Below are 19,457 nucleotides of genomic sequence, written 5' to 3'. Positions count from 1 at the left end.
TATCACTTGCCACTTTTTTACATGCCCTGAAATTTGTATTTCTGGTTCGGCCGTCTCTATCAAGAAGTGAATATGACATACTTTTCATGTTTCATTTTATCTAAACTATTTATCATCAAAAGTTGTTCCGTTTGATATAAGTGCAATATGAGATACACATTTTCCCTTATTATCAACTTTGAGAACTAGAAGATTTAGATGAGTGTTTTTCTTATGATGCGGGACTCGATTGATTTAGTATATTGTCATTCAATTAAGAAAGATTATCTCAATCTAAACATCTAGCCAACTATTATTAGCCCAATTTCTCGAACGGCCCTCTTCCGATGCGAAGTGGACAATGCGTGGTCCAATACGAGTGCTGAAACAAAGTAAGCAGCCGAAATACAGATGGGGATACATACAGATTGTGGATACGCAGGGTGCGTAACGTAAATGAACGCTGTTTTTACTGTTTTTACCGGCTAACCGAGCCAGGCCGGCTCTTTGGGCTCCAGGTGCAGGTCCATCTCAATGGACGCTATCCATACCGAGACGAGGACGCATGCGTGCAGAGAAAAGCGCGCTATGCAGCCATGTTATGTAAACACCGTCGGGCAGGAGGAAGCTGGAGCTGGAGCTGGGTGAACCTCCAGTCGTGACGAAACAAAAGTCAGGGATCTGGCTACGACTGCTGACTGCCTGATTCCCGTTGAGAGCGAGGGGCGTTCGGTGGTGGTGGTTCTGTGCGAGTCACGTCATTCATCAGATGCTCTATGGTGCGAAACAAATTTGCATGGGGTGGCAGTGGGAGTTCGAGTTGGGGTGCTGCGGTGGGTGGTCTGGCGGTTCAAAGGATGGTGTCAAGATGTGGCCAACTATCTGAAGCTCCAAACTTTATAATGTATTGGCCACTTGAGGAGGCGGCACTTGACTAGTTTCACAAACTGAATCTTTCCAATTGATTTCGCTGGGAGTCTTCATCTTGACTTTTCCTCACTTCACGTTTCCAGCATCCCTTGTTTGCTTTCGATTTTGTTTTTTATGCCCCGACAGTTTTGCGATTCGATTTTCAATGGCAACGTAAAAAATCCTATCGTCCTTGCCCACGATTGAGTCTCACCGGGGTGGTTGCGACACCAACCCAACTAAGCCCCCTTGCCTCCCAAATCACCCACGTTCGCTTACTGATAGTGGATGAGTTTCGCCCCAGAGCCATTGCTTGTCAGCGCTTTTTGCTGAATTTATCTGAGAGCCAGATAGCGAGAAATCTCCTGCTTTTCCAGTGCCAGTCTGTTGTCCTTCTTGGCTGTTTGTTTTGCTCTGAAGCATCTCGAGGGGTTAATCAACCTTTCTTGTCCTCCGAAGCTATAAAAGATGTGCGCAATTCAGGCTTGTTGTCCTGGGGTGGCACAGGCCAAAGAAAACGCCTCAAAATAATGGAAGACTTTTTATAAACTAAACTTTTAAGAGTTAAGAACTGTTTAATTCTATTCTGCTTTCGTTTCTTGCGTTGTACTCTAATATTATAAATAAAAATTTAAAATATTTTCTAATACTATTTTACGCCCAGCTCAATTCCTTTTTAGCCTAAGATGTTTTCTCTTGTTTTTATCTATATTGGAGTGTCCAGAATTAAAATTTTTGTTGCTTCAACCATTTTCGAGGACTGGTATGGTATTTTGTGAGTGGCGCTTTAGTGATTTATGAATTTATTCAATGGCAATTGGCGAGTCAAAGTGCTTTCAGCTGGCGAAGCGAAGCGGTCATTGAGCCTCGAAACCACTTCATCCGCGGCTGAAAATTGAAATGCACAGAGTCAGATTTTTAGCTTGCAGTTTGCAGTAGTTCACAGTTACTGGTGGCAGTCGATGGCGCCAACATATTTTGCTGTCGCATTCAAATTATGAGCTCTGGCTGCGACTCTGACATTGGCTATGAAAATTATGCATAAATCGTTGACTCTGCCAGCAGCGGTTAAAAACAGCAGAAAAAGACCAAATGAAAGGCCAGTACCCAGTGCCGACGGAGAATAAACAACGAATAAAGAAAGTGGAAAGCCGGGAAAAGCGTGCGGAGAAAAGTGAAGAATGTATGTGTACGTGCTGGAAATTCCTTAATTCGTTGTTGCCCGAGGAACAGTAGAATTATTTTTGTGTTTACCTGTGGCGGCTTTCTTCTAGCTGGCCATACAAATTTTCCTGTCACGTGACGGCAGCTGAAATATCTTCGAGATACAGCCGAAAATAACACACAGTTTCAATCGGGAGACATTCGAGAACTTGGGTTAACATGCCAACATGCAACAAACGGCGCACAACATTTGATTACATAATTGTTTGGCTCAAAATGCAGTTGATGGAAAATCCATGAATGAAGTGGGAATATCATGGGAACTTTAGGGGTGTCAGAGATCGTTTAACCCGGCTGCCATAAATATTTTCCCAGCTCCCACTGGCCATGCTAATCAGCGCTGTCAACCGCTAGGAAAGACACATATAAAGATACTTCTGCAACTTTTGGGATGCACATGGCAAAACTATCTGATTCTCGGCGTCTCGGAAAAAAATATGTCACGCATTCTCGTTGTCCGTTTTTCCACTCCTCTGAACTTAAATTAATTTATGGAGTTTGGGGCCAGATTTTCCTGTGCAGATTACAGCGTTGCGGCATTTAATAAATTGTTCTCAAATTATGGAAAAGCAGAGCAGCTGAGATTTATAGGGGACTGGAGGCTGGAGGCTGGAGGAGGAAGAATTGTGTATCTTTGGATAGGCCGCCGTAAATACATATTTAGTTAATAGCGATCAGCCCATTGTGACTCACACTGAAAGGCATCATCGTTTTGTGATTATCATCGATCTATGAATACTTTCTGATCAGGGCATTTCAGATCCGAAACTCTGCCTTCATTGCTGACCCATTAAACCAAATATGTCAGATGGCGTCGTTAACGTTCACATTGAAAATCGTTTGGGGTATTCCGACGGAATCTTTTGGGCATCGGGGTCGCCCACGTTTTGGCCCCCTTCATTCCATTTCCATTTGGTGTCTCTTCAGACTGGGTATCTGCATTTATTTCGGTCCACGCTTTGACCTTATAAATCAGAGAGGTAGGGGCCACTGCGGATAGATGGTCGACAAGGAGAACACACCAAATTTGTTGAATCCATAAACTTTTCAAAAATCCTAACATAAATTTTTGATTTACGCAAGCCTGGGGGAAAGATTTGTTGATTTATCTGACTAATTTCAATAGCCATCAAGTAATTTGGATGTTGAACAAATTGGAATTGGCAGCTATATAGTTCCGTATATAAAACATGGACCGCTGAGATTTTCCGAATGTTCGCGTGAATTGGGAAAGGAGAAACATTTTTATGGACCAATTATAAAGTGATGTGAGCTGTAAATTCGGGATAAAATTAACATGGTCTCAGAAAGATTCGATGGGGTTGTACGGGCTTGTAACTCAATTTATATTTAATGGATTCTTACATATACCATTAAATCGAAAAGTATGTAGTTTTCTTTACTATGGATCGGTATTAGGGAGCTGTAGATCTAGATGCAATCCACTTTCTTGTTTTTTCGCCCGATGAAAAACATTTCAAGTTGAAAAAAATCCAAGCTAAAGAATAATATATTTCAGAGGATTCAACATCTAAGTCGCTTTTATGGAAACCCCAAATTTACTCTGAAAAAAGTTGTTAAGTCTTTTAAGTTGAGCAAACCCACTGTTAGCTTTTGCGCAAAAATTCCCTAGGCAAACAACAACTGAAAGATGTACGTCGTATCTCTTTGTAATTCTTAAGAATGATCTCTACAAATTTGCATAGCGATTTGCGTCTCTCCCTGTCCGGCTGATGATATATTTGCACAAGTGAATTCTGCGAATGAGGGTTAGTGGATAGCGAGGGGTTTGTTCCATTTCTTGTGTAATCTTAGAATGCACTGACAACATTTATGGATTTACTTGTCTTGGAAATCTTGGAAAAAGAATGCTTCGCTGTTGTTGTCAGGCAACAAATGCGTGAGTGGAGTGCAAGTATCCAGTGTTGATATAACCCAAAGCGAATCTAATCTTATCGAGGGAGCGCTTAGAAGTATTTTCATACGTGTACTGCGATTGCCTCCCTTGGAGGTTTGCAAAATAAAATGTCAACATGCTGAGAACACGTGATAAGATAAGGCCTCCAAGGTATTCCGCCTACGGCCTTTGTTTTTGCCTGTTTTCCATGGAATTATTCGCACTAAATTGAGCAATCTGCTATGTATAGATCGGCGGCTCTTTTCCAAATGCGAGTTATAAATAAACTTTTGTTTACCAAGTGTCTAGATAGTGCTGAAATTCGAAATGAATTTCCCCCAAAAAAACCCAATAGGAAATCCATCATAGTTGGAGCTCGCTAATGGATGATGATGGTAATAACATGTGATGATGGCCCGATGATTGATTTATTTACACGCCAATGATGCTGCTACTTTTCGGCCATGCATGACATGAGTTCTGTTTCTGTTGCCGACACCTCAGCCATTTGCTTACGAAACCAAACATTGGCAACCAGCGGCCCCAGTGGGTCTATTTGATCCGATTTCAACCTGACTGATAAAGCGGACAGTGTTGGGCTTTTACGCCGGCATACCTCGTTACTCACTTCAGAACTTCCGCCCTCCAGTTTGACGTCAATGCCTTGACATTGTACTTCCAATTTGATTACCAAAACGAAGGGGTTGCATTTCGAAACTCGCTTCGTATATGTTAGGTAAGGTAGGAACAGTTCGGGAATTACCAATGCAAATCATTGTCAAAGGTTGTTGATCGTCAAAATGGTTTGCAACACCACCTTATTTGTTGTGCTCAAACAGAGGGTATACCAAACATACAACATAAAGGTAACCTCAAGGATATTTTTCAAAGTTTTAGGTAAAACAAAAGTAACTAAAATAACCAAATAAATTATATTAAATTAACTCTTTGGTTCGATTTTTGTTCAGCTCAATAAAAGCAGTTTAATTACAAATAAACTCTTGATAATAGTTATTTTTATGTTCCTCTTTTTTCCTAAATTACAATATTTTAAGATCTATTTTCTCAACTTGGCTGACTCATGGATCAAACATTCTGTCCGTTTATTGCTTTTATTTCCACTAATGACATGGAGAAATTTCCTGTCTTTTTGTTTAACAACAGCAATCAACGCCTCGTAGTCATGAAAATTAAGCAGAGTGCATCGAATGGAAACCTGAGAGGAAAATCTATTTAGCTCTCCTCTTCGGTTTGTTGTTCTTGAGCCTGGGCAATGAAGTATCTGTCTGCCTAAGCATTCCGAGAAACACTTCACTTGGTGCCAAGTATCCCGAAAGGAATCTGCAGTAAACACTTTCACAGGCCTGGTCATAAAATCTGCGTTGTTTATTTCGCAAAGTGAATTGGAATTGGGTTAGCCTGTAGTGCAGCCTCAGCGGAAAGTACAAACGCGGAGGAAGTCAGCATAAGGTTGCAATATGTGTGCGCTTCATTCACTGGACTCTGGTCATCAATGAATGTTTATGGGTTTTATGGGTATGGGTATGTTTAAAGGCGACAAAGGCAGAGACAGACGGCGCGGATTTGATTACAGGCCGAGGTCGGGTCTTGCGGTAATTGGATTGCCCGTTCTGGAAACATGCTCTGCAGGAGGTCCCAGTCCTGCACTCTGCGATCCAAGAACCTCTCAAAAACCAAATATTTCCCGGCTACTGTTACGCGATCTCAAGCCGAAGACGACTTCATTATATCAGCACTATCGGGTGTTGTCGTTTAGCAGTTGCCTCCCATCGAAAGTTGATTTTCGTGTTTCACCGCTCACCCACCAATCGGAATTCTTGGGAAAGTGTTGCAAGCTCTGCTGTAAACATGGTTTTTTGAGGCAAGCACTTCAAGTGACAACCACATAAACAATGAACGCAATCCAGCAGCAGACATAAAGATACATCGAACCACTTCCCCTTTACACATTCTCACTCTTGCTTTACATAATTTTTGGCGCGTAATTGCAATCGAAGCTGTCTTTCATCTCATGGATGCCAGTACCAGATGTTGGGCAATTAATGCGGTTCCTTTCGTGTTTTCTTCGGGTAAGGGGACCCATGCTAAGATACAGTGAATGAGAGTTCCATTTGCCTTTTGACCTTGGCTTGTACTTGATCTTGCATATGGTGAAATAATTTCAGAAAGGTTTGCTATTTATTAACAAAAGAAAAACGAATATTTTTGTGTCGCTTAATTTATTATCAAAATATTCTTTAAGATGACCTGTTTTATTCGACAATTTATAATACTTCTGCAATAGTTTATCGATCTTGTTAATCCACGACAACTTTATGGATAAGTGGATTGGTTTTATAAGATTCACATCAGATTTTCCTAACAAAACTACTCTTGTCATCCAGCTGTTCTTGCAAAGCACTTTAAATGCCACAGTTAGCTGTTGAATTCAACCCTTTTTCTATAGAACTCTTCGGAAATAGATCTGGGGAACCTCCTAAACAGCATCAGGAGGACTCTCGAGAAGGCCATAACTTATGCTGCCCATATACGATATGAGTTCCCTTTGTTTACTGCTTTGTATCTCAATTTTCAATGTGCCTTTAATAAATGGCTGCAAGATCTCGTTCTGCCTCCATGTGGGTGTAACTTGCAACCGGCAGCCGTCGGGATGCAGTATGCTGCTCATGAATTATGCAAACATTGGCAAATCGCAGGCCCAGGAAAACAACACACTCATCTCTGACAGTTTCCCTGGCCATTCCGCACAGGCAAAACAAACAAATTGTTTGTTATTATCGCTGGGTGGCACAGATCGCGTCAAGAATCCAGACTCCGATACGGACGGTTCCGGATCGCAGATTAAGACGCCGCAAGTCGCGGCAAATTGTCAAACGCGCCGCCAGCTGCCAGCGATTTACTTAGGCCTCTTGTCCTGAGATCCCCCGTCTGCTTGTCCAATCCCAGCTCCTTCGTATCATATTTATTTAGCGTGCCTTATTTTTAGGCCTGCGCACAATGTGTGAAGTTTCCTACAGTTTTGGTCTGTTTTGGTTGAAGTTCCTTGATTTGTCCATGATAAATGGAGCACTCAAAGCTTTTTGAAGTTTGTCAGCAAAAAACATGAGGTTGTTTTCTCCCAATGCGGATGCTGGTTCTTATGTGTGGTCATACTCGTAATTTATTTCTTGAAATTCCCAGTGCAAAAACCTCTATTAGTTAGCCCAAATTGAATATTTGCAAATGCTAGCTAAACATTTTTTAATTTTATAAGCTTACTGGACTAAAAAGTAGCGCACCCTATTGGCAGGGTATAAACACGATGAAGTTGTTCTGTGCTTTTGGCTCTCTGGAAACAAATGGGCATTAACAATGTCGGATAATTAACCCACTAATTGAGTGTTGGCGCAGATTCGGAGGAGTGGCAGCGAAAAGTGTTTCAGATGAGGAAAGGGTCAAAGACCTTTGATAAAACCGAAATTTGTATTAGAACACCGGAAGTCAAGAAAATATAGTTTTTGGTAGACTCAAAAACTTCACATAAGACTCGACTTTTTTCGCGGCACTCAAAATTGCCTTTCTCCTTAGGAATACATGCATGACTGCAAACTCTGCTTATGCCCCCCATCAGCTGTCACTGACCTGACCAACCCCAAAAACGGAGATCGTTGAGTCGTCGGGGAGTTGTAAAATTTGAGTTTCATTAAGATGCACATCTTAATTGCGCCCGCAGCTGATCCTATCCGACGATGCAGCCAATGAAGACGATCCTGTTTTTCACTTTCCACAAACTGGGCACGTTCACTTGCCCATCTACCGATGGCTCTATTGTTTCACGAGGAGTGGCTGAGTGTCCCCTGATAATTGATGAATTTATGACCTAACATGGAGTGCCACAAGTTGCCCAATAACTTTTACCAACCGCTCTTCTTATCGCGTGCCTCAGCTGCTGGTGCTTGGTTTTTCTAATTGGATGTCGCAGGGGCTAATCTGACCCCCTGGCTAATGGGTGGGTTAAGGCGGCAAATTCCGCGAACCGCTTTCAATGCGTTTTTCGGATTGCTCCGACGTGCTCCATTTCTGCCCAATCTCTTTTGTTTTCGCTGCCGACACTTGCCTCCTCATTTCTGATTTCTTCTACGATTTCTGATTCCGCTGCCCCGACTCTGGCTTCGATTTGGATCCATTCGCAGCATCGAGTGAACCCGCAGCTTCTGCATTGTTTACCGAAAGTGGCACGTTCTGGCCATTTATGGCGCACGCATGGCCAACGCCACCGAACACAAGCTGATTGCCCAGCGGGTCAGCATTGTGACCAATTGTGGTTGGGGACCGGGCTCAGTTTCGGAATGGAGATGCTGTGCAAGAAATTTTAACAGTGCTCTATGGCAACCTACCCCACATTTATTTCTGGATTGGGTTTTCCCGATAACAAAATGGTCATGATATTTACTTTTTTTTAATCGTTAAAGATCCCTTCTCAGATGAAAATTCATCAGAATTCATTGCGAATTTACTAAAACAATTTGTTATGGCTATTTACTAATTTATTGTACCAACTTAAAATATAAATCGTAAGACCTTCAACACATTTTGTAGTATAAAAGCGTTTACTATTAGATAGCTTCCAATATCGATTTGCCCAAAAACTCCATAATTAAAGGACGGCTCGTGAGCACTCCCAGCTGACTGAGTTGGCACATCTGGCAAGTTAATGTCCCGGATAGAGTGACAAATCAATTGTTTTCTCCTTGGACATCCTAGGACCACACTTATATACATCTGTAAGCCCAAGGGAGAGTTTCACTTTCGGGTATCGGAGGGTGGCTCTATACAAATGTGCAATACAAAAATGTTGCTTTTGTCGTTGGTAATACAAATGGCTCAATTAGCAGTCCACAAATATTATCCATAGACATCTTCCTCATCCTTAATCGTTGATTGCACAATATGTGGAAACAGATGAGAGGTGGTGGAATGTTGAGTCAGGTGCCATAATTCCCAAAAAAAAATCCCATTTTCCCTTCCATGGCAACCGCAAAAAAATACTGAACAGAAAAACAATATCATTTAGATAAAAGAAATGACGCCTACAATTTCTACAATTTACGCAAGAGCGATAGCGGAATACATACAAATACGCGTGTGTATAAATTCGGTCTGATTTACATACATTATTTATTCAGCTTCTAAATTGCAAATGGAAACATGTTACGAGGTGTTATGAATGAATGGCAGCTTGGATATGGGCAGAACTGGAGGGCTAAGCTGTCATATGACACCGACATATTTCATTTGCATATTTACGATGGACCCCCGAAATTGTTACAAAGAATGCCAAAAGGTGGGTGAATGATAAGCAGAAAAGAGCTTTAAGGTGAGCAAAAAATTTAAATTAAAAGCTTTAAGTTTTGTTTCAGTCAGTTTATCAGTTTATCAAGGCTTTCCGATACAGACACAAGGATACAGATGTAGGTTCAAACCTTTTTGTCCTCTAACGATCCAATTAGTGGGCGTACTTCCCTTTTGGTCGTTTTACTGACATCTATTGTTTACCTTGCATATTTTTCTAACCCTGAGCACACAAATGTCCAAAATTGCCGACTAATTCACTGGAATGCGGGTGGGTTCCTAACTCATCTTATTTCATCTCGTATATTTTGTGTAGTGAAAAAACCGGTTGGTTGAAAAATGAATGCCAAGCGTGCCAGCAACAAAAATCCAACCAAAATGGGATGTCGTTCTCCAAAACTCACGCAGGATAACGATAATGAGTTTGGGCCAGGAAAATGCACATGCTAGAGGGATGGTCAGAATTGGGAAAAGAGATGAGAGACAACACCATGAATTTCCATGTAAACTTTATGACAAACTTTCTGGGATATGAAATCGGGAAAGCCCACGCTTTGAAGTGGAAGAATTGAGTGTTGTTCGAAACTTTTTACGACCCAACCATTTTAGATAAGAACACAAATCGATGGAAAGCACTATTATGTCGCCACTCCCCTCTAAAGTGCTGGAAGTCGAATCAAATCGAGCAAATTAAATTAAATCAATCCCCCCAACAACGAAAGTGACAATATAACTCAACGAGTGTCGGAGTTTTTGTTTTTTTTTGTCAAGGGGTCGGTACGGTTCTCCAATTTTCGTGTTGCCTTGGCCTGTCTCGACTCCATCTCCGCTCTTGACGTGGCTGAAGTGGGCGTGGCACTTGGCATGCAAATCATGTCAAATGTCACACTCAACTCAGCTCAACTCGGTTCAGAATTGCAGCTGCACTGACATCGGGGTCTCCTCTTTGTGGTTATCTCTAAAGTTCGTATGTCTATCTGGAGTGGGTAACAACTTCCCTTTTCTGCGGAACGGGTTGCCTGACCTTCAGCATTGACTTGTTGAGGAGGTGTATGTTTGGTTTCCTGCCCTTTTTTCGGGCCCAGAACTGCTCAAGCCTCTGAGGTGTACACAAATGTGTTTGGACAGCTGCCGCATTGAAACTTCGAAGGCAGCTACTGTGTTCAACTGTCTCATCGGGAGGGTAACTTGAGCTTGTCCAACATCTTCTGGCTAATTGAGCTTTCGGGGTAAACATTCTGCTTAATGGAGAACGTCTGCACTTGATATGCTCCGAATATTATCGAATTGGGTTGGATTGACTGTCTCGTATAACGAAACGGTTGTCATAGCCAAATAGCAAGGTAAATAGATATTATAGAGGCAGTCAACTTGAGTACAATAGAGGTACTATTTGAACCAGATATGTGGTTTTTGGACCCATAGGGGATGAGTCTTTCTGCGTTCTCAAAATAAGCTCATTATAAACTAGATATGGACAGTCAATATAAGAAAATGTACACTTTGGACAGGACCTAAAAAACAAATTGCAATAACTGGCCATGTGCAGAAGAAGAACCAGACGTTTCGCCATTTTATTGTTTTCATGTAGCAAACTTTAGTCTTCTGTGTCAGGGTTAGTTGCCATAAAATTGTAGGCAAAAATCATTTAGCAGGAACGTTTTAAACCCTTTAAAGAATAGTCAAACTACAAAGATATAAGAGCTGCAGAGAGCCGACAATTATAGTTCGTATCAAAAAATCTGTTGTTTCTGCCAAACGACATTTTCCGTTTCAGATGAACAGTGTTTACAGAGCTGCCGAGAAACATTGCTCATAACATTTACGACATTGAAAATGTGTCTGCGACGAGCACCGCAACTGGTTCGTACCAACAAATCTTTCACTCTTTACAGAGCTGCCGAGAAACCTACGATACTGCTCGCCCTGTTAGCTAACATTGCTCATAGCATTTACGACATTCAAAATGTAACTGCGAAGAGCACCGCAACTCAGAGCTCGTCGTCGATTCAATCCATAGAGTTGCTTGCTGCGTTGCGGACCTCGTTCGAGAGCTAAACGCTTCGAGACACAAGAAACGAGAATCGATTCGTGACAACTGAAAAGGCAACCGATTTTGCTACGTTTGTGGTTTGGCAGCGTCTTTTGTGTTTCGGCTTCGTTTTTTTCGGCTGCCCGCGGCTTAACTTGAAATTAAAGCTGATTCGGCGATTTCAGATACAAGATACATATGCAGATGCGAGTGCTAAGCTGCAGATAGACAACAGTGAAGTGAGATACAAGTGGTTAGATACGTCGCGAACCCACGTCGAGATACTTTATTTATATTGTCCTGGATTAAATATATCTAAAAACATCTCGATTGTGGCCGTCATCATGTCGTGCTAGGCTGCGACTGATCCAGCTTAAATCAACTCAACCCAGGTCCCAGATCGCAGATTAAAGATCAAATCGACAAAGATGCTGGACAAGGCGACGAGCTCCTCCGTGTCGGTGTCCACCTCCTGCTGCAGTTCGAATGCCACCAATGCGGACCTGGACTACGATGTGCCGGTCTCGCGCCGCATACTCATCAAATCGGTTAGTAGACCCTCGCGATAAGCCCAATCATAAACTGCCGCACTTCATGTGGCACGGATTAAGCCATTCTGGCTCTGGCGAAGCTATCTTTGCGGCTCATCTGCCAGTGTTGTGACAGTGCCCGGAAAACTGTAGCGGATTTCTCTACTTGTATCTTTGGCAGCTGTCAGGGGGAAAAGTTTCCGCGATTTTCGCCATTCGCATTCGTATTCGTTATCACCTCGCAGCGACACCGTTTGATGTGCCAGTTTACGGCCCAGGTGAGATATCGCAATGTCGTGATAAGTCAGTCGATGATGCCTGCCTGTGGTTATAAACTCTAAATTGTTTGGTTGAAAACAACATGAGCTCACCGTGATAAACAATCTACAGGTGATTCCCTCCAGGTAATTTTGATTCTTGGTTAAAGGAGCACCTGATTAGATTGGAATCAAGTGAGATAAGATTGAGCCATTCGAACTTAACTAGAAAAATAATTAAAAGCGGTCGGATTAACTCAGGATGCAGATTAAGTAAAAATAAACTAACATTTATTGTAATATAGTAAGTTAAGGCCATTTTTTTATATCCAAGTGACCAAATTCGTTTTCTGTGCATTTGCTGGACTAGTCACAAATATTTTATAATTAAAATGTGGACACTTTGCCATTAAACATACTTTTGGGAATTTAAAGAACTATTGTAGCTCTGATCTTTAGTGATGGAATTAACTATCATCACAGGTCCACTTAAGTTGGTATAGGCGTACTCAAAACATTCCGATTGATTAAAGTGGCAGGTTGTTTCACTTGTTTCTTGCTCTTAGCCACGACAATTGCGAGCGAATGCTAAGCAATAGATTTATACTGCCATATATTTTCATCAGAGACCCGGGAGTCACTCAATCAACATCAGCTGGCTGCCTTTTGAATTAAAAACCGTTGACGCCACACGCGGACATTAATTCTCATCAATTTCTTGTGGCACTCAAAAATGAAGTGTCGAAGCTGAAATATGTTCTGTCTAGACGGGAAACTGTGGGGCGCCCACTTAATCAGCAAGCAAGGAGCGATAGATAGATGCAGGAAAGATGTCCCTTAGGGAGTCTGCGGTTATCCTCGGAGATAACCCCTGAGACAGACCTCCCCTGACACAATCTTAATTAATAATGAGGCCTGCGTTTGGGGGAAGCTACTTGGGTTTTCAGTCTTTTATCTGGCTTTTTTAGTTACCCTGACAATTTAGGGTCTTCGGTTTCGGTGTGACGCTCAATTAAGACTGATTAGATTTGGTAGTGGAATTGTTTCGGCAATATCCGACCTCAACATTGGACTTGTCCTTATCGTATTGCTTTTCCTTCGGTCGCACTTATTCCCAATGCCCGATAAGGAGTCACCACCCAGGCACTCCAATTCAATTTCCCGCGCTTCGTGCGTGGTCTTCGCCCATGAGGATTTGTCTTGACTTCCTTATAGAGTGTCTCACTTGAAATTTTCTGCAAGAAATCAAGGCTCTGTTCGCAACTATTAATGACTGATTTCATTTGCCACGCACGCAGACCATTGGGGCTATTCTGCCCCCTCAATTAGTCTCCCCTTAATTGCGGCCTTTCAGTCAAGCGCACGTCCTGGTTGCGAAGGAGTCTGGGGTCTGCAGGAACCACTATTAATTTCCATCAGTCAGCGACATGCTAATAAATAACCCCTTTACCCCCTCTGTTTTCCTATCATAGAGATGAGGACGTGGCACGCTTGCGACTCACTTGAAGCTATGGATGATATTAAGCTCCATGGAATTGCATTTTAAGGGACTTTGCCTATCTCTATTAGTTCCAGCGTATGTTCACGCGCTCATCTCTTGCGCAGACATCTGAGGCAAGGCCAAAGAACGCAGGAAACCCATCTTCGAATGTTTTCCGCTGTTTGAGTTTTGAAATCTAAGCTGGGAACAGAACCGGCTGGGCGTTGAGGCACTAGATGCTAGATGACTCCTTCAGACCTCAAGAGCCAGTCTAGCCGGGCGTCAATTACTTTTCGCATTTGTGCGCATTTGGAGCACATTTATTTTAATCTCACCTGTGCCTCTTTCGCTGCGTGTCTGTGATGGATGCAGCTGGTCCAGCGCCCCGCGGCAACCCTTCAATTACGTGATACTTTGTGTCAGCGAACAAGTATCCTCCGACTCCTGGAGCCCGAGATCTGGACTGTACAGTGCCCGTGATCATGTCCGAGACACGAATCTTGTAATTAGCCGATGTTGTTTATTTTCAGCTTAATAACGACAACAGCACCAGAATATTGAGTGCTATGAGGTGGAAAGGGGAGGGCATTTGCATTCGCACTTACGTCCCTCCGCCAGACACACACTCACGCTGCAGTCGTAAGCAAGCTAATTTATTTCAGCGCTCAGGTTGTGCAAACATTCTCGAATTCAAATTTGTCCAACAGGTTGTAAAGGCTGCAGTTGTTGCTGTCTGGGAGGGCAGTTGTGAGTTGATGAATGTGGCAAGGTTAAGGCCCACAAGGGGCAAGTGGAGTTGACTGATTGGAAATGGTTTGAGGAATGTTACCAAATAAGTTCCCCTCTCTATTTCGTATCTCCCAAGACAATGCATTTTCCGGCATATCATATCTCCTCTAAAAACACACTCAGCGAAGAAGAAAAACTTTCGCTTTTGTTGTTTTATCTTTTTGCGTTTAACACACGAGTTGAGTAGCGTTCAGTTCAGTTCGGTTAAGGCAGGCATTTACTCATTCATTATCTAACAGTCATGTGCTACCAAGCGAGCATTGGCCATTATTTTTGCCAAGCAAACATGTCGGCCAAATGGATTATAGGCCATCAGCATTATGGACTCGAAAGTGTCGATAATGGGCAAGCACTCGCAGAATAGTTGGCAGGTGAACCGGCTTCATCCACAAAACGTGCCGGGTCCAAAGACAAGATAAGGGGTCTGTGATAAGGGGCCAGGTAAGCTGTCGCTCCCATGTAAGCCGTGTAAACACGAGGGGCGAGTGCAGGAGCTGGGATTTGCAGGCATCCCCTGCCCTTTTGTTTACTTACAAGATTCACAGAAGACCACTGCACATTGTCTGTGCGTCTGCCTGTTACGTGCACAAGTTCAGATGACATTTACAAATTACAAATTTGACACGTCACGTTCTGGGTTCTCCAAAAGAGAAGGCTTGACTAATTGCCCTCGGGCTGGAGTCCTTCACAAGTCGAGGAACTCGCCCTGGCGACATTGAGCTTGGAATGATTTTCTGGGCAGTGTTTACAGGGCATAAACAATTGCAAATTGGCCTTAGCGGCAACTGATAATTTGCACTATATGGCCTAGTACTTCCCCTGGCCCTCCAAACACCGAAAATTACGAAGCAGGGGAAGAAGGGTCTTGGTCTCATCTCCAGATAAGGACTGCAAACTGGTCGTAACGGAGCAATAAAAGCTACATGCAACCCGTAAGTGGGCTAGGCCATCAGCAGTGCAGCGATTCGAGCACTGACGATCGCTCACATCAGCCACTTAATGGGCCCATTTACACCGAAACGGAGTTGGGCTACTGGAGTTGTCCGGTGGCCAAGAGTTCTGAAGTTCTAGAAGAGTAGTTAATAGTATACACAATTACTGTCAACCATTGTAACAGGAACTACTTATCTATGGGTTACAAAACTGTTGACTGGTTTTATTTCGAGTTGTTTTTCCCACTCAGCTTTTCACTTACCACTACTTGGAAAACCTCATTTGATTACGAATCTCTTCCATCTAAGGCCTTGTCATCTCACTTTCGATCAATAGTTTTCGTGGGCCACATCCGCTGTAGAAGGCGTAAAAGGGGTCCAGACCGTAATCCATCATAAGTCGGCTAACGAAAGATAAAAGACCGAAAAGTCAACTCTCGAAGCCGAGGGGATCCTCTCCAGCAAACTGGTTAGAAGAAAAGAAGAGTTTAACAAAGGCCGCCAGCCATTGGAGGTAATTCCACGGGCATGAGTCACGTCCGGGGTATTCCTCCGACCTAATCTCAATGTCAGTCAATGGAGCTTAATGACTTCAACGTGGGGAGCGGGGGGTGTTCGTAAAATAAATCTTGTAAGATACTCGAAAAGCTACGCAAATTAAATTGAATGAACGAACGAGTGAATGGACTCTTTTGCCATTTTAAACTGTGTTTTATAAATTGTATGTGTTTTCTTATTTTTTTTCGGGTCTTCTTTGTTTAGTGGTTAGTTTTCAATATTTTAAATGGCTTGCATTGCCGCGGGTACATTTCCTTTGCCTGTTTATGCTTTGCCTTATGATAATTTGTATTTTTTGAGCATGTTTTGATTTTATCAAATGATTGATCTTTTTGTTTATTTTCTTTTAAAGTTTTTATAGCTAAGTTCTGGTCGTCGGTGGTTTTGTTTGTGCTATTTTTCGAGTGTTTCATTATAAACACATTCTGAGCCAGTAAAACAAATGTATGAGAAACTACAATAGCAAAACGCTAGACACGCTTAAAAATTGATTTTTGTTCGTTTGCTCGGCTGATTCATTTCCCACAATTGAATTTTAAACTGCTTGGGTTTTCTCCCTTTCCTTGGGGAAGTAAATTTGCAACGTTTTTGCGTATTTCACTTGAAATTGCTGCGAAGGTCGACAATACTTTTGTGTAGACTTCGCTTTATTTGTTCTTTAATATTTAAAGTCAACCGTTCGCATCTCGTTTTCAGTTATTTTCCTTTGTTATTTGGTTTCTTTATATTTTTTGGCTTTAATTTTTCGTTCAGAAGTTACTTAAGCTAATTGAATTGGCAATGTATGTTTGCTTTGACGTTTGCTTTGTGAGTCACTTCCCTCGAATTGGCCATGTCTTGCAATTTAATTCCGTGGTTAATGTGGTTATTTTGTTTTAGAATTACAAAACCCAAGTGTGTACTTTATTGTGCTTTCGTTAATCTTGTATTTGCTGAATTGAATTAGCCCTTACGTTATATTACATATTTCTACCCGCCATTAAAGTCTGAGAGCGATTTGCCCGAGCTGTGGAGGCTATGCAAATTGAATGAAATACACTTGGAATGCGAACTGCAATTGACTTTTCAATCTATTGTTAATGGGCGGAGCTGGTGCCACCAAGGGGACCAATTGCTCTGTCATTGACTTGCTCCCGGCTCACTGGGTCCATCCTAGGCGAATCGCTGACCTGGAGTGACGTGTGGCTGGAGTCGACTCTCTGTCGTGCACTTGTCATTCCAAGTCACCGTCAATGGCACTCCGACATCGACCCAGTCTCCATTCGGAACGTGTTTCCCTGCCCAAGTTGGCCCGGCTCGAAGTTTTATTGTCACACCGCATTTTATACGGATTTTTTTTTCTTTACTTTGCTTAATATTTTTTTTTTTATGTTTTTTGCGCACAACTTGTTGACGAAATGTGTCGAAAAGGCCGCCGCGAGAGCAGTAAACATTTTGTTTATTTTCGCAAACGGAAACCAGTTCAACTCGACATATGGCGTTTTATTACAGTCTAACCAAAATATTTTATATTCCTATATTTCTCAGGAAACCATATACCAGTAAAAGTCCAATGCTCGTTCTTCAATGCTTGGAAAGTGACGCATTGGGGGACTACAAAATAGATAACTGGTCAGGTAAAAACGCAAATGTGGGGCTCCAAATATCGCACAGATAGCGGAATAAACCCAATGAAAAATTTGTCACGTCAAAAGATATATGTGTCTATATGTTTGCTTTTTAAAGATATAAAAATTCCCAACCTGGCAAAGCTTTCACCTTAAACGAATTCAGGGTTGTCCTTAGGACCCCCTCCCTTTCCCATTCCAATCTCATCGCATTCTGTTAATTAAAATTGACAAAAATATTATCTGTCACGCGAGCCAGTGCTTGACTTTAGACTATTGCCACTTTATCAGCTTTTTGGGGGCTGGGTTATCAGTTGAATGCCGAAAACAAGCTCGCGTTTCTATTGAAAATATTGCCAAGCCATTTCCATTGATTGGCGACTCTTTTCGTCTATATATGCTATAGTGTATATAGTAATGCACAGTCACATTGCCCACTAGTGTGGTTAATGGTCTCTTCAGAGTGTGGAATTAAAAACAAAATGTCATCCCGTTTGTAAAGCGGGCTAAGTTTTGTAGGTTTTTGAGTGCTCATTAAGCTGTTTGTTGGCGGCTTCTTCGCTTTTTAATCTCAGCTACCTGAGCCACAAAAAAATTTGCAAATGTCGGCTGGGTTTGAGTAATTGAGTGGTCTCGGGCATGGAGCGGAGCTACTTCTGGAAGACATAAATAGCGAAACTTAAGTTTGTTTTGCCAAAAATATTTCTTACTCTCCGAGGCAGGGAATTAAGTCTGAGATGTTGCTTCTGGCAATGGTTCGTCATATGTAAGCATTAAAAACAATAAATGGTCGGGCAAGTCTTTCACTTCTGCGGCCCGAAACGAAGGCAGAAACGTTGCCCAGAGGCTTTGATTACTTTTATTAAAATCACTCGAACATGTAAACCTTTTTCGGTGATTTACGGCAGAGATTGAGTGGCGGTGATTCGGCTAGGAGGTGGGAACTCTTTCAGTTCCGTTGCCGGATTTCGGGAAGAGAATGCCCTAAACAAACCAATTAAAGTCGTTCGGGCAAACAGACAGACAACTGTAAAAACGACCCCTAATTTTTGTGGCACACGAGTCATACAACAGGAATTGGTTTTTATTTGCTGGCAGGCGGAACTTCAATCTTCCAATTCTCAACTTTAAATATTTGCCTCTTCAATTAGCGCTGTGTCAAAAGGGGAGATGGCAGCGAAGAAAGCAGCGACTCTGGAGCTATGGAGCTATGGATCTGTAGAGCTGACAAGCCTCAACTCAGCAAACATTGGAGCTGGTTTTAATTTTGTTTGGGCAACATATCGCGGTCCAGTGTCACTGCGACGGCACTGAACTTCAAGTGCGCTCATTTTCCTTTTGACATTTGAACGATTCCATCGCGCTTTCGAAACTGAAAAGTAGAATAGCGGCCGTCGCCTGGTGAAACGGGTTTTGAAACTACCTAACTACGTGTACATGAGTAGTGCCCGTACATACAGACATATCAGACCTGAGCAGCGGGTTGAAAGTTCAGCAGCGATTGAACGCTCGATATTGTAATCGCTGGCTCCCTAGCCCTCTTTCACTGCTACACCTTAAAAAATTCAGATTGTTTAAGTGCAAAAATTGAATATTTGAGACCAAACTTAGGAAAATCTTGGTTAAAAATTAAATTTGATTACGAATATTAAATATCCTCTAGCATTGGATGACAAAACATCAATAACCTTCAAAACTTTTTCAATTAAAATCAAAAATATATTAAAATGAAAAATCCAATAGATTTTGAAAAAAAAAACAGAAATATCTTTTTTGTGCATGGCTAGGGGGAGTGTTTTGGGTTGGAAAGGTTAGGAGTAAGGGGCAGTCAGTCACGGCTTCTTTGTTATCGTTGCTTTTATTGCACAGTTCAAATCGTTAGTTTTGGATTTTTTACGCTGCGGTGGCGAA

At 42.2% G+C, this 19,457-nt stretch overlaps 2 protein-coding genes across 5 annotated transcripts in view; both read left to right on the top strand.

Moving 5' to 3' along the window:
- LOC108146036 (breast cancer anti-estrogen resistance protein 1) overlaps positions 1–19,457 on the top strand; it is a 29,964-nt gene that overhangs the window by 667 nt on the left and 9,840 nt on the right. The window contains exon 1 of one of the 3 annotated variants that reach the window (XM_017271830.2): positions 11,369–11,941. The exons of 1 other annotated variant lie outside the window; for it this stretch is intronic. In XM_017271830.2, coding sequence (XP_017127319.1) covers positions 11,822–11,941 — 120 coding nt within the window. In that variant the 5' untranslated portion in view covers positions 11,369–11,821. Of the gene's footprint in view, positions 1–11,368; positions 11,942–12,125; positions 12,202–19,457 lie in introns of those variants that run through there. One more of the 3 variants, XM_017271829.2, reaches the window with a different exon arrangement.
- LOC108146038 (DC-STAMP domain-containing protein 2) overlaps positions 1–19,457 on the top strand; it is a 28,993-nt gene that overhangs the window by 8,612 nt on the left and 924 nt on the right. The window lies entirely within an intron of this gene.

Source organism: Drosophila elegans, unplaced genomic scaffold, assembly GCF_018152505.1.
Source record: "Drosophila elegans isolate 14027-0461.03 unplaced genomic scaffold, ASM1815250v1 contig_208, whole genome shotgun sequence".
Classification (NCBI taxonomy): Eukaryota; Metazoa; Arthropoda; class Insecta; order Diptera; family Drosophilidae; genus Drosophila; species Drosophila elegans.
The sequence above is the reverse complement of the archived record's forward strand: the minus strand, read 5'-3'. Positions and strand labels throughout refer to the sequence as shown.